The 13,783-nt window shown below is 38.1% G+C and overlaps 4 protein-coding genes across 4 annotated transcripts; 2 read left to right on the plus strand and 2 right to left on the minus strand.

Annotated features, from left to right (window-relative positions):
* Positions 1-1,232: 1,232 nt before the first annotated feature.
* LOC130413432 (apolipoprotein D-like) lies at positions 1,233-3,236 on the minus strand. The gene is made up of 5 exons (XM_056738656.1): positions 3,086-3,236; positions 2,140-2,276; positions 1,912-2,033; positions 1,719-1,804; positions 1,233-1,564 (listed from the first exon to the last, which is right to left on the minus strand). Exons 2-5 carry the CDS (start codon positions 2,254-2,256, stop codon positions 1,320-1,322), a joined length of 570 nt encoding a protein of 189 aa, XP_056594634.1. The 5' UTR covers positions 2,257-2,276; positions 3,086-3,236; the 3' UTR covers positions 1,233-1,319.
* Positions 3,237-4,746: 1,510 nt separating this feature from the next.
* Positions 4,747-9,643, plus strand: mynn (myoneurin). The gene is made up of 8 exons (XM_056737616.1): positions 4,747-4,821; positions 5,613-5,900; positions 6,156-7,570; positions 7,656-7,815; positions 7,955-8,133; positions 8,352-8,435; positions 8,525-8,611; positions 8,708-9,643. Exons 2-8 carry the CDS (start codon positions 5,629-5,631, stop codon positions 9,121-9,123), a joined length of 2,613 nt encoding a protein of 870 aa, XP_056593594.1. The 5' UTR covers positions 4,747-4,821; positions 5,613-5,628; the 3' UTR covers positions 9,124-9,643.
* Positions 9,644-9,929: 286 nt separating this feature from the next.
* gemin8 (gem (nuclear organelle) associated protein 8) lies at positions 9,930-10,821 on the minus strand. Its single transcript, XM_056738683.1, has one exon. It carries the CDS (start codon positions 10,733-10,735, stop codon positions 10,115-10,117), a length of 621 nt encoding a protein of 206 aa, XP_056594661.1. The 5' UTR covers positions 10,736-10,821; the 3' UTR covers positions 9,930-10,114.
* Positions 10,822-11,232: 411 nt separating this feature from the next.
* lrrc34 (leucine rich repeat containing 34) lies at positions 11,233-13,716 on the plus strand. Its single transcript, XM_056738663.1, has 10 exons — positions 11,233-11,393; positions 11,469-11,578; positions 11,660-11,724; positions 11,856-11,939; positions 12,050-12,178; positions 12,269-12,364; positions 12,508-12,662; positions 12,779-12,934; positions 13,055-13,181; positions 13,258-13,716. The coding sequence occupies exons 1-10, from the start codon at positions 11,296-11,298 to the stop codon at positions 13,456-13,458; spliced, it is 1,221 nt and encodes a 406-aa protein (XP_056594641.1). The 5' UTR covers positions 11,233-11,295; the 3' UTR covers positions 13,459-13,716.
* The last annotated feature ends 67 nt before the right edge of the window (positions 13,717-13,783 follow it).

Below are 13,783 nucleotides of genomic sequence, written 5' to 3' on the forward strand. Positions count from 1 at the left end.
CCTTCCAACCAATGCAGTCAAGCCCTTGCAGATGATTCAGAATGCAGCTGCAAGTCTAGTTTTCAATCAGCTTAAAAGAAGCCATGTAACACCCTCATGATAACACTTCACTGGCTGCCAGTTGCAACCCGCATGGAGTTTAAATCTCTGACTCTGGCTTTCAGAAAGTTTACGGCAAATTTGCCCATTTACCTTAACTCACTGCTCCAGGTCTACATCCCCTCCTGTCATCTTCGGTCTTCCAATGATCGACGCCTGGTTGTTTCATCACAGAGAGGCATCAAATCACTTGCAAAAACCTTTATTCATTCTGTTCCCCTGTGGTGGAATGAACAGCAAGCCTCCACACGAACTGCAGCATCCTTCACAACTTTCAAAAAACAGCTCAAAAAATGTCTCTTCCACATTAATTTCACTAACCATTAACTGTCTGACTGACTGTCTGTCTGTCAAAAAAAAGTTGTTGTTGTTCATTCTCTCCTTTGCTTACTCCAGCTTTTATCCTCTAGTAGCACAGCCTTGTAAACACATGTTACTGTTTAACGTGTTGACAAAATGTTTTATATGCTCTACTACTTGCAAGTCACTTTGGATGAAAGCGTTTGCCAAATTAATAAAAGTAAATGCAATTATATTTACTATATTGGAGAAAAATCCTGTCTAGCATTCAATGCAATTGTCAGAAATAAGAATATTATTAACATAAGATGTGTAAAAATAGACACTGTTCATATACATACCACGGAAATTATTGGCAAGAAAATCGAGAGAAAACGCAAAAAAGTGCACACCACTTCATCCTTCCTTGAAAAGAAATACATTTAAAAAAAATTGAAATTAACAAATGTGAGAATTAGATTTTGATATCATAGGTTTAGATTAAAGATTTAATAAGCTTTTAATATACTGTCATATTCATGCTGTTATTACTCCACAGTTCAATTCAGTCATCAGAAAAATATCGGAATAACTATTTTTCCCAATCCAAATTAAATTTACATCCGCAAAACCCACCTCAAAACTCTCCATGAGTCCAGGTTATGTATTTAAAATTAAGTTGGCTTCAGCTTTGAGTGTTTGGCATTACTTACATCCAAAGACCTGCCAAAGACATCCCTTAATTAAAGTTATTATTTATATGTTTAAAATAATATGTTAATTATTTTATTTGTGTAATATTTAAAACAATGAACACCAGCCTAACACAATGATTATAAATATACACAGGCAAAAACTTTATTAGACACATGCTTTTATTGATTTTGCATTAAAAATGTCAATTATGTTTATTATATTTTATCATATATTATGGGTCAGAATTATGGAGCATATACATCTGGAACATCACATCCTCGCTGATCTGTAGGACACATTTTGCTCACATCGATGTTGTCCCGTGAGAAAATCTCTTTGGCCTTTGAGATGGTTTCTGCAGGCAGAGTGCGTGTGCGTGAGAGAATCCAGGCGAAGTCGACGTGGAACAGCCTGAGAACATCAGTGCAAGAATACACAAGACTAACGTTGTAGTCGGTGGAGAGGACCCAGTATGGGGCGTAGGGTGTGACTGCATCACAAACAGAGAGAAAGTCAATTAAAAAGTGACCGCCGCCTTACAAAAATGAATAACATTATAGATTATTATAGAGATTTTTAAATGATCAAATGTTTGAAATATTGACAACAGATACTTTCCAAGTAACCATATGTCATAGACTTACAGTAGGAAAACCGGACTCCAAGTTTTGCCGGTTCCCTCATGTCCTGGATGACTGCTGTACCTTCTGCACCCTCAACTTTACCTTTACTGTGAGATGAAAAAATGTAAAAACCTTTGTTAGAACACATTTGTGAATGAATGACAGACAAAACTTTTGAATGTGTGTAGGATTGATTTGACGGTGAAATACTCACTAAGTCTGAAAATTGAGAACTTGGATGGTTTTGTCAGGGTTGAGCTTGTAGTTTGCCTCGATGCACTTGCCTCTCTCAAAGGATGCTGGGAGTTTTTCGATCTCATACCACTTTCCAAGGTACTTTAGGTGAAAGACGTTTTTTGTTTAGAAATTTAAAGCTTGCAGTGTTTTAGTAATCACTATTGCGGTTTTAAGTACACAATGAAAATATTTACAATATCCCTACCTTATCTACTTCAAAGTTTGGTTGGACCTTTGGTGTTGGGCAGGGTCCCCAGCGAAATGTCTGAGCGGAGACAAAGGAAACCAATAGAGGTACAAGTAATACAATCATGACCTTCATCTTCACAGGAGCTGCTGTCTCTGTGCAGGGAGGAGAAAGTCATTATTCGTTAGTCATGAGCATTAGTTTTAAGTCCCTTAATGGTCATGGTGTGTAAACATGAATTTATAAAACACACAGTTATGTCACAAAGTTTTCAAAGCTGCTGAAACTGTTTTTTATTAAGCAGTCTTTTGTAACATGTCTTTACGTCAGTAAGTAGTCAAACCTGTTGGTTAAGTTCTTAACTGGAGAAACCTGTATTGTACACGTGCGGCATGTTATTACACGGTGTGATTTTGCTGGTTATGAAAGTTATGCACCTGGGTGTTTATTAAATGATACACTGTACTTTGTAAAACAACGAAATTGTGATAACTCAAGTGGAGTCTCAAATTTAAACCAGGGGTCAATAAAAGATATACAGTAAAATATAGATAAATTAATTAAATAACAACGACTACTTTTAACTAATTTACATCTTGGTCTGTTAAGTAGTACACTGTATAATGTAATAATTACAATTAATGTTCCTACTGAAAGTTATTATGAGGAGACTAAGTAAAAATATAATTTCGGAAGAATACAATCTAAACATAAGAAAGTGCTACAATGTTATTTTTTGTTTTTTCATAATAACGCTAAAAAACATTTTTTCAATGAATTAAGGTGATACATTTTATACCAAGATGCATTAGACTAAACCCTTTTATGCACTTTATAGTGGGCTACAGATCAGACAATGATAGACACATAAATGAAATCATACAAAAGCAATTCACCTTACAGTAACCATATCACAAGACATATCTCTAAACATATATAAAAATAATGTAAGGTAAGCTCCTACCTGTCCTTAAACCTGTTCGTAGAGTTGAAAGTGTTAAGAGTGCAGTGATTCTATAACTGTGTGTTTCATAAGGAGGAGTCTTACAAAACAGACTGAGATTGCATTGCAGATTGCATTGTCATTGTGTTTTTGTCTAAAAAGAAACAACTGCTTTGATAATGTCATGAGACCAGTACTGACAGACACAGGGGGAGGTGCCTGTGTCTTTTGTCATTATTACGGTTCTTGGGTTCTGTTTCGGAAATTCTCCAGGTCTGTGTAAAAAGTAAAATAAAACACACATTTTATATTTAGGTAACAGGTGGATACATACATCTTAAAATTAACCTGAAAACATGCTTCACATGTCCACCATCAAGGCTGTAGCCAGCCTTCTGGAAGGGGTGGTTCTTTTTCTCAAAAAGTTAACCTTTTTTGTTTTTTATTTAATTGTGAGGTTAAATTACTTGTATGCTCTAACTCTCATTGTTTATGTGAATGCCCCACTCTTCATACAAATAGTAAAATGTGTAATCAGAGGAGCACTCCCAATCCAGCTGCTCATTACAAATATTCAGAAGAACCCCTTGTTCTTTATTAAGGGTCCAAAATTTTAGTTAATGAATACTTTAACTGACACACATGCACTAATGTGTAGTTAACTGGGGCAGTTTAAACACATGAATCCTCATGACTCCAGTATTACCTAAGGTTAGCCTTTTCGAAAATGTTCCTGTGCGTTGTTGCAAAAGAAATGCCTGTACGGTATATGTGATGTGAAAATGTAACTTAAGAAGTTAGTTTGGTGAAATGTGAAACGGTGTCAAAACTTATACTACTCGTCATAATACACTACAAGAATTTTTCAATCTGTACAGGTTTTTTAAAAACTAGACATCATACACTTGCATACTTTTAGAAAACATCAGACTGCAGACTGGAGCAGACTTTCTGCAGCAACTCCAGACTGAAAATCTGGGCAAAAATCTGAACAAAAGTCTTGTAGTGTTTTTCAGCATTTACCAGGTCTAATTTATAAAAAATTTATTAAATAGAATAAATTATTTAGATATATTTTAAATGCCATTATTTTACCTTCTCTTCTCTGTTTTACACACTGCAGTATACTCTGACCTATTTAATTCTATTATTTTTATGGCTCACCAAACATATACAGTCAATGTATGAACCGTGAAAAAAAACTATTGCATACTATGTATGTCATACAGTCATGTGATTTAATTCTGCATTTTCCCAGTCTCCTTTCCTTGCTCATTCATTAAACTGGCCAACATACTTTTCCATTAACGTTTCGACTAAATTACTTCATTGTTAAGTCATCCGCTGCTACTCAAGAACATATGACAGGGACACAGATTGTCAAAAAAAGGGACCATTGTATGAAATTGTATCACTGATCAAACATATCCCAGTTTATTCACAGCCATTTTGGTCAGATACCCTGGTCTTGCTGATGTCAATATCCCTGTATACCAAAAACAATAAAATAATTAAACTAGATCTATTAAGTAATATTTTATTTATTATTATAATTTTTTTAATTCATAATTTTGAATCCTTTAACACTGGCAGATGTTTATCTCTGGCTCCACCTAATGGATTCAATTAGAATATGTTGGTTTGGAAGTGGCACCGGAAAGAATTCAAACCGGATATTACGTCATCATCCGAGTCCCCTTCAAGCCCACGAAAATGGACGTCAAAGCAAAGAGGTTTTAATCTACTGTCGAATAAACGTGAGACTTGATTTTTTATTTAAAAAATCCAAAGCATCTTTATAACCATTAAGAATGCAATTTAAGTAATTATTGCATCGTTCATTTTACTCTATCGGTAATTTATAGAGCTAGCCTTTGAATTGCGGTTCGCGCTGTACCGGATCGAGCATTTTCGAAATAAGAGCCCTTTGTTTTGCATGTCAAAATTACAAATATTAGTTATGTGCATACACCCGAAACTCGTGAATTGTGTTATTTTTATTGTATATTTACAAATGAAAATAGTAAATGCTTTATATTATTTTGAATAGTGTTTTAACGGCGTTATTATGATAGCAAGCTAGTTATTGCAACTAACTTTTGAGCAATGGGCGGGAACTTTTATTTTTCATACTTGATGCAGTCAATTCTAAACAGTAGACAATTTCACATAGATGTATGAGCTCTTGTGTATATACATGCTTAAATGCGTATTTTTAGGTGCATGTCTTATTCCACTTAAAGAGATTATGGTGTGTGGTATACACCTATATAAGTATAGGGTGTACGTTATTTTTCTTATTTATTACTGTCACCACTATGCCATTACAATATTAACCTTGGCTTTATTCAAATAAAACCCTATACATGTGGTTTTCATTACCATAGTGTTGGGGTAAGTATGTGGTTACTATAGATTACAAATATAATAGTTCATCTATGGTATCTGTATTAAAACCATGCTTAATTTCAATAAGGAATTACTTGCCAAATCAGTCATATGAATGTTACACTGTTGCAAATATTATAATATGTTCTTGACATTACAGGTTGGTCATACACATCATGCCACATATCACACATAGTGAGTTTCTTCTGGAGCAGCTGAAGAGGCAGCGAGAAAGAAGCTTTCTGTGTGACTGCACAATAGTATTAGGACAATCTCAATACCAGGCACATCATAATGTCCTGGCGGCCTTCAGCGAGTTTTTCTCAACCCTGTGCATCGACACAGGAAAAGAAGATGCCACCATAACTCTGGACCCAGACTGGGTGGACGTTACGGTGTTTGAAAAGCTGTTGACTTACATATACACAGGGGACTTGAGCATGGACAGGTGAGTTCATGGTCATCTTTATTTGTGTTATTTAAATTACAGAGTTTGTATGGCCATGGAAAACCATGAAGACGTGCTAAAAATGTTAAAACACACAGTTTAGTGATACATCTTTATTGAAAATAGATGGATATCAAAGGTAAACAGCATTCAAAAGTTATTGATTAAAAATGTGTTCAAACACAGTTCTGATGTAAGTCACTCTAAAAAGAATGTTCAGATTTTCTGACTCTTTCTATGCTTGCTTCTCTCTAGGGAGGAAATTGAAAGTGTACAAAAAGCTGCAACCTACCTTGGAATGCCTGAGGTTGTGGCTCGCTGTTCACTTACCCCAGATGAGTTGGAAGGTGGTGGTTCACCCATAAGGCAAACAGAGTATATAGATCCACGATCACCTTTGAGCCCAGATGATTATGAACCTCTGGAGCCGATCTCAGAGGTGGAGGAGCGGGAGAAGGAGTGGTTAAAGAAAGGGATGTCTAATGAAGATGACTCCGCCTCTACCGATGAAGCCCAGTCTTCTAGTGAACAGACCTCCCATCGAGTTGGCAATCGAGATAGAAAACCCAAAACCAGGCTTTATGAGGATGACGTTGAAAAGGACAGTATCAGTGCTCAGAGGGGCAGAGGAAGAGGAAGGGGTAGACCAAGAGGTCGCCCAAGAGTAAGGCCCTTGACTTCTGATTCACTTGACCATTCATCAGCACAGCAAACCACTAGTCCAGTGGGCGGAGTGACGGAGAGAGGAACTGGAAGACCAAGAGGTCGCCCGCGGATTAGGCCATTGCCTGCTGACAGAGCTGATCCTGCTAATGCTGAAGATGGTTCTGCCGATACACAAGATGTGGAGGGTGAGAGCCCTGTCCGCAAAAGAGGTCGTCCACGAATCAAGCCCCTGCCTGATTCTGAAATGCCCGAGACCACTGCTGAAGCAGAGGGAGGTGGAGATGAAGAACATGGAGACAATCAAGAAAGTGAAGAAGTTCTCGGAGAAGATGAAAGTAAAGCTGGGAATGAAGACGGCAGTATGGCTGATGTAAAAGAGAATGCAGAGGGAGTTGTGGTCATCAAAAGAGGGAGGGGCAGGCCACGGACTAAGCCACTACCCACAGAGAACCAAACAGCGAATGAAGAGGCAGAACCTATCAATCTTGAAGAAGGTTCAGAAGCCGCACAGACAAAGGAAAAGGAAGGTACTGGGCGGAAAAGAGGAAGACCTCGGTCCAAGCCCTCAACAGAAGCAGAGGAAGGTGGAGAAGAAGCAGATGAAGGTTCTGAGAAACCTGCTGATACCGAGGAAGGTTCTTCTCAAGCTACAGAAGATTCTGCGGAGTCGACTCCTTCCAAGAAGGTTCGCATCAGCACGAGGAAGAGAAGCTTGAGCCAAAAGCTTAAGGAAAGCCAGGCCAGTAATGATGAGGAAGAGGACGAAGGAGACGATGACGACTTTGCCAATGACAACGAAGACTGGGCAGGAGAAGAGGAAGTGAAGCCCTCGCAGGATAAACTCAAGCCCATTTGTAACGTCTGTGGAAACCTCTTTTCAGAAATGAGCAGCCTGCGCAGACACATGCGTATACACAAGGGCCTCAAACCATACCAGTGCCAGCTCTGCACCCGCTCCTTTAGACAGGGCAACCAGCTGAAGACCCATATGCGCATACACACAGGTGTGAAAGTAAATAGGTTAACTTTGTTGCAGTTTGTTCGTTTTGAGATTTAGGTAAAATGATGGATGTTCTTCACTGTTTTCAGGCGAGAAGCCCTTTTCCTGCACGTCATGCGACTCGCGTTTTGCGCAGAAGTGTCAGCTGGTCTATCACTGCCGCATGCATCACGGAGAAGAAAAGCCGCACAAATGTGATTTCTGCGGTGCAGCTTTTGCCACATCTAGCAATCTGAAAATACACATAAGGTGCGTATTTGTAAATTTTATTTGTATAATTTATACTTTTATAATAGGTTACTTTGTGTGTATGTTAACATTAAATAAAACAATACATTAGGTCAAATGAAAATTATGTATTAAGATTTTGTATCCCATCTGCTCTCAGGAAGCACAGCGGTGAGAAGCCTTACGAATGTGCAGATTGTGGAAAGCGCTTCACACAGGCCAGCACTTTGATGTACCACAAGCGACGCCACACGGGGGAGAAACCGTACATCTGCGACACCTGTGGCATGTCCTTTGCTGTATCCAGCTCGCTCATCGCTCACACCAGGAAACACACCGGTGGGTCTGATGGGGCTTCTTTTGCTTGCTTTCATCTTGCCTTAAACAATTGGCCATGCATGAATATAAGAGTAAGGGAGATATTAATATAGATTTGTGTTCTATAGTGATATCAAGATTGTGTAGAGGATGAATCAAATGTTACCAGATAAAATGCACATTACAGTTTAATGCAGAGGTTAATGGACTGTTAAATTGATGATTCCTTTTATTGGCAGGTGTGACTCCTTATATCTGCTTGGATTGTGGAAAACCTTGCATAACATCTGCGGAACTTAGAAAGCATATGGACATCCACAATGGTGATTTATAAGAAAGTATATATTTCAAAAATGGAAACCTTGCAAGAACATCGCAAAACTGTGTAATTGTTTGTTCTTTTTATGTACAGGTTCACGAAGAGTAAATTGTAACCTGTGTGGAAACATGTTTGCAGATGTTTATAGCTTGAAGAAACACAGTGTTTTAAAACACAATGGTATGTTATTGTAATGCCTTTATACATTTTCTATTTAAAGAATCGCACTCAATTTCATGAAAATGATTTATCAAAATCTATATTAAACCTTTACAGTTCTTCCTGACCAAGAGCAAACTACAAAAACCGAGCCATGTGCTCTCAACATCCCCATCGACCACCAAGGCCTGATTGCACGGGTGCGCTCCGCCCTCATCGATTCGCAAGATCACGAAATCCAGATGGAAACGCCTCTTTTGCCACAAGAAGCTTCACTCATCATCCAGCAGTCTGCAGAGCCTCAGATGATCATACAGCACGCCGACGGAACAGAACCCTCCATGATCATACAGCACGCAGACGGAACGGAACCCTCCATGATCTTCCAGCACAGCGAATCGGGGGAAGCACCAGTCCTCATCCAGCACGGAGAATCGGGCGAGCAAGTGAGCTATGTCGTGGAACAGTATGAAATCCCAGCCTCTGCAGAGATGGAACACACGCAAATCGTCATTGTTCAGACCATTGAGTAAAGTTCCAGATTTTTCCTTCCTTATAAATGCATTCTCCATATAGTGAAGACAAAGTTATCCTCCTAGATGGCCGTCTGGGGAATTCAGGAAAGCAACATCTTACCATACAAAAAGTCCCATTGGATAACTTTTTTGTAAGCGTTTGAACGATGGAAAAATCTTAGCAGATATCAGCTCTTGTAACAGCTCCCATTTCCTTCAAAGGAGAATCTGCATCATCAAATGCGTCAAGTATTTTCTGAAATGAAGGGAAGGCCACACTTAGCTGTGAAATTAACGTGCTTAGAATATTGTTCAACTTTTGTTTAGTTGTTTAAAAATACTTTTATATTTAACTGAGAGAACATTACTATACATTATCATTGATTTGGTTATTCTCATATGTTGATGCATTTGTCTTTTAGAATCTGTAAATATCTAAAATGTTATATGACCTAGTGTCAAATATTTCATATGCATTGTGAAAGAATTAGGATCGTCTAACTGGGTAACTTTTATAATAAATCCTCTCACATCTGGATCTTGGTTGTTGTGGTATTTGTGATACTGCCAAATACAAAAATACTGTGGCAGGAGCGTACTTCAATATATAACTATGTACAAATATATGTTAGGGTTGAAGATATCATAACGTGGGAACTGCAACTCATTTGACTTCTAAATCTTGGTACATGTTGTGGGCTTGCTGATGGCAAGATTACAGTAGAGACATCGGTTAATCTAAAGATTTAACAAGAATCAAAGTACAGTTAACAACACGTCGAATAATTTTTGAAAGCAAAAACAATTAGTATTAAACATACACATTGAAGAAAATAGACTGTTTTATTTATCAGTTACATCAACCACTGAAATGCCTGCATTAAAAAATATTTCATGAAAAATACAAAACACGGCATACAGAAATTAAGAAAACATACACAACACATCCACTGTTCCATAGCAAATACATCTAAGTCTAGTTCAAGTTGAGGCAAGTTCACAAAACACTTTACAAGTTAAGTGGTATAACAGGCCAGTATTTCGGCTGCTTTCGGTCACAGTTACGGTCAAAGGTGAGCCGCATAGCGGTCTCCATCCCTTGAATCTTTGCTGCTTCCTTGCCATAAAGTTTCTTCATCTCCACAGCCCTTGACTCTCCTGGACGTTCAGATGGGGGCAGTACGCTTTTCCAGGAAACCCGGTGCAAGTCTTCGTCTGCCAGTACATAAGACTCCTGCTCCACTGCGTTCATCTCCTGTTGTATCTTGAGATTTTGCCTGTGCTGCTCAGTTTGGGCGAAGTATTGCCGCAGTTCTTCTGAGATGTCCACATTGCTGACGGTACACTCAATCATACCCTCGTCCGAACTCTCATCATTCTCGTCAGTCTCACTTTCCTCTTCTGTGGCTCTGTCTCTGTCCAGCCTACCCTCAGCTGAGTCCCAATCCGAGTATTGCTGCACGGCAGATGAGTACATGTGAAACATCGATGGGATGTAGCAAGCCTCCATTGCTTTTTTATAAGCCCGCTGGTGCCTTTTGTGCCAGTTTATGGCCTGCTTGTAATGCTGCCAGTAGCGAGCATAAACTGGATTGGAATACCACTCCTCCATATCGCTCGGGCTGGCCATTACGACGGATCTTTCAACTTTAATCGTAATGTCCGCATTAGACTTCTTTTTTGTTTTTTTGCGGCGACTGGCATAAAAGGTAATAGGCGCGTTAGCGCCCCCTTCTGCTACGGAGGATGGGCTTAAATTCTGTTTATCAGCCCCGTCTAGTGAGAGTCGACAAATGAGCAAATGACTATTTAGTTTGACATTAAAATATAGCTAAAAATAAAAGGGACATTTATAAAATCAAACAAACTATTATCCAAACATTAAAAATTGGGGTTTATATTAAAAAATTGCCATAGCTTTATTGATAAATGCATAGGGCAAAATGAAGAAAATTACCTTTCTGTTTCACAAAAAACAGCTTAAGTTTAAATAATTACATTTTTTAACGAATAATTATTTACTGCATGGTTAAAGTTCAAAAGTAATTTCCTTTATTTACAAATACATATTTGCATGTGGCGGGCGTTTAGACCAAAGCGGTGGTGCGTGACGTCAGAAGTAACTAACTGGTGTTGGCATAGTAACACCAAATGCATTTTCTGTAGCCATAGATACTCAAAGCGTAAAACATGGAGGATTTAAAAAGTAGATATTTGTCCGTATGTGCAGAAGTTCAGCGACCCCCCAAAGCATGTGTTTTGAAAGTACTTGCAGATAGCGCGATCAGGTTGGTTAACGTACAAGTATACATAACGACACGTCTTGCTTTTATGTCAGTGTATAATTGCTTTATTTTGTTTAGCGACGTTGTTACGCTCGTATTAGCTGGAAATGATCGGCATGGAGAAAGACTTACAGATGACGATGTGCTTGTCTTGTCAAAAACGCTGGTTGGAAATTTGGCAATAAAGGGTAAATATTAACTCGCTTTAAAACACATTTTTAAGACGTGTAACTAAAAAAAATCGCATTTATGATAAACAATAATTGCAGGTTTGGATCTTAGATACAATTGCATTACGGATAAAGGAGCTGTTTATCTGGCAAACCTCATTCAGGTAACGTTACTACTTCAAGTCAGTATACCTTACTATACATTTCAATATGTGTGCTTATTTATAACCCCATACTGTACATGTATAACCACCCTGGCATGAGCAAGCAATAAAGCAATATGACCATCTTACAGGAGAGCGAGTCCCTTCAGTTTCTTGATCTAATGTGCAATAACATTGAAGCAGAGGGTGCAGGAATGCTAGCAAAAAGTCTCCATGCAAGTTAATCTATATTTTATCTATATTATATTGTAATGCATTATAATACACATCATAACTAATAATCCAACAAACTACTCAAGTCCAGTGTGTTCTCTGAATTTTACAGGAAAATAAAAGCTTGAGAAAGCTCAGATTTACTGGAAATAATATCGGAAACAAAGGTGCCATGCAACTGGCTGCCATGTTGCAGATCAATGCTACTTTAGAGGAAGTGGATGTGTCAGATTGTGACCTGGTACACAAGTAACATGATATTCATCCATATATATTTAAATACAAGTTTAAAATGAATGAATTGAATGATTTTGTTATGACTATTTAACAGACTACACAGAGTGTAATAGCATTTGCCATCGTCTTGAACAATAACAGAAGAATTTGTGCCCTTGATATTAGCCGACCTCTTCTTTTCAGTCTTCAGGTATGGCTGAAATGGTGTTTTATTGTAGCTGGTCTATGATTACTGTATTTTACATTTATACTTAGTCGTTTATCAGACGCTTTTATCCAAACATTATTGTATTTGGCTAAATTGGTAAAAAATAATCTTGCCCTTAACACTAGGAGGAAACAACAGAACATATGGCACTTATGCTGAAGGTCAATAAAACATTAAGGGAGCTGCACCTGGGAAAACATGGCATGACTGATACTGGCGTGGAAAGACTGTGTGAAGCATTGAAAATGAACTCTTCTCTACGCTACTTGGATCTTCGTTGGTATTCATACACACATACACACAAATTTGTTGCAGTGTTTTTTTTTTGTACCTTTAAAGGTCCAGTGTCTTAAATTTAGCAGCATCTGTCATTTACTTACCTTCAGTTTTTTACAGTAACAGAATTACACGAGATGGCGCCAGATGCCTATCAGATGTTTTAAAACAAAATAGCACTTTGGAGATTCTAGATCTCTCCTCCAATTGCATCGAGGATGATGGTGCTAAGTATCTAAGTGAAGCTATCAAGATTCCACACAGCAAACTCAGAGCGTTAGTGTCCTGTTCTAATCCTCCTATTTTCTATTTTTTTCATTGTAATACAATTCGCACACCATAACCGTCTCCATCATTCTAGTCATCCAACAGATTTTTTCTTTATTTTCCTTCTAGATTGTCCATTACCGCTAATAACGCTGGAACTGCAGGTCTAATGTGCCTCTACAAGGCCATCAGGGTCAATTCAACTCTCACAAATGTTTACATTTGGGGGAACAAACTCGAGGAGCCAGTCTGTGTGGTGAGACTCTATGTCCGATGTTAACAATTAGAGTTCTCAAACAGCTACAAAATGTTTTCGTTCTTGTTGTTCACAGGGCTTCTCCCAGCTGATAAGCAGCGGGCGACTGTTGGAAGGGCACACAGATGTTTCCCCCTATGAGGTTGACGGTCATGTTTGCTTGGCAGAAGCATCTCATGGTTTGCAGAGACATTACTATCAGACATCCCCATATGGGATGAATGATTTCAGCAAATCTGCACTGACACTGATTTCATCACATTCGTTGGTATCTTAGATCCAGCCTGAATCGCAACTTTGATGTATTTTCAATACATATTTTTAATCAATACTTTTTCAGGATTTAGGACTTTTTCGGAGGCAAAATACAGTACCCTTGGTTACATTTGTTTATTATAAAGTGTGTTTTATTATTTATAATTTCAGTTCTTAATGACAGCTTACATCTTTGTTTCTAGTATTTGTGAATTGTGAATAACACATTATTTATACAAATGGTTTGCTCTGAAACTTAATCTTTGTTATGTTGGGTGTCACATGCTAATTTTCCCCCAGTTTTTGTAATGCCACCCAAGAGTAATAAACATTTTGTTGACTAAACA

This window comes from Triplophysa dalaica, chromosome 23 (genome assembly GCF_015846415.1).
Source record: "Triplophysa dalaica isolate WHDGS20190420 chromosome 23, ASM1584641v1, whole genome shotgun sequence".
NCBI lineage: Eukaryota > Metazoa > Chordata > Actinopteri > Cypriniformes > Nemacheilidae > Triplophysa > Triplophysa dalaica.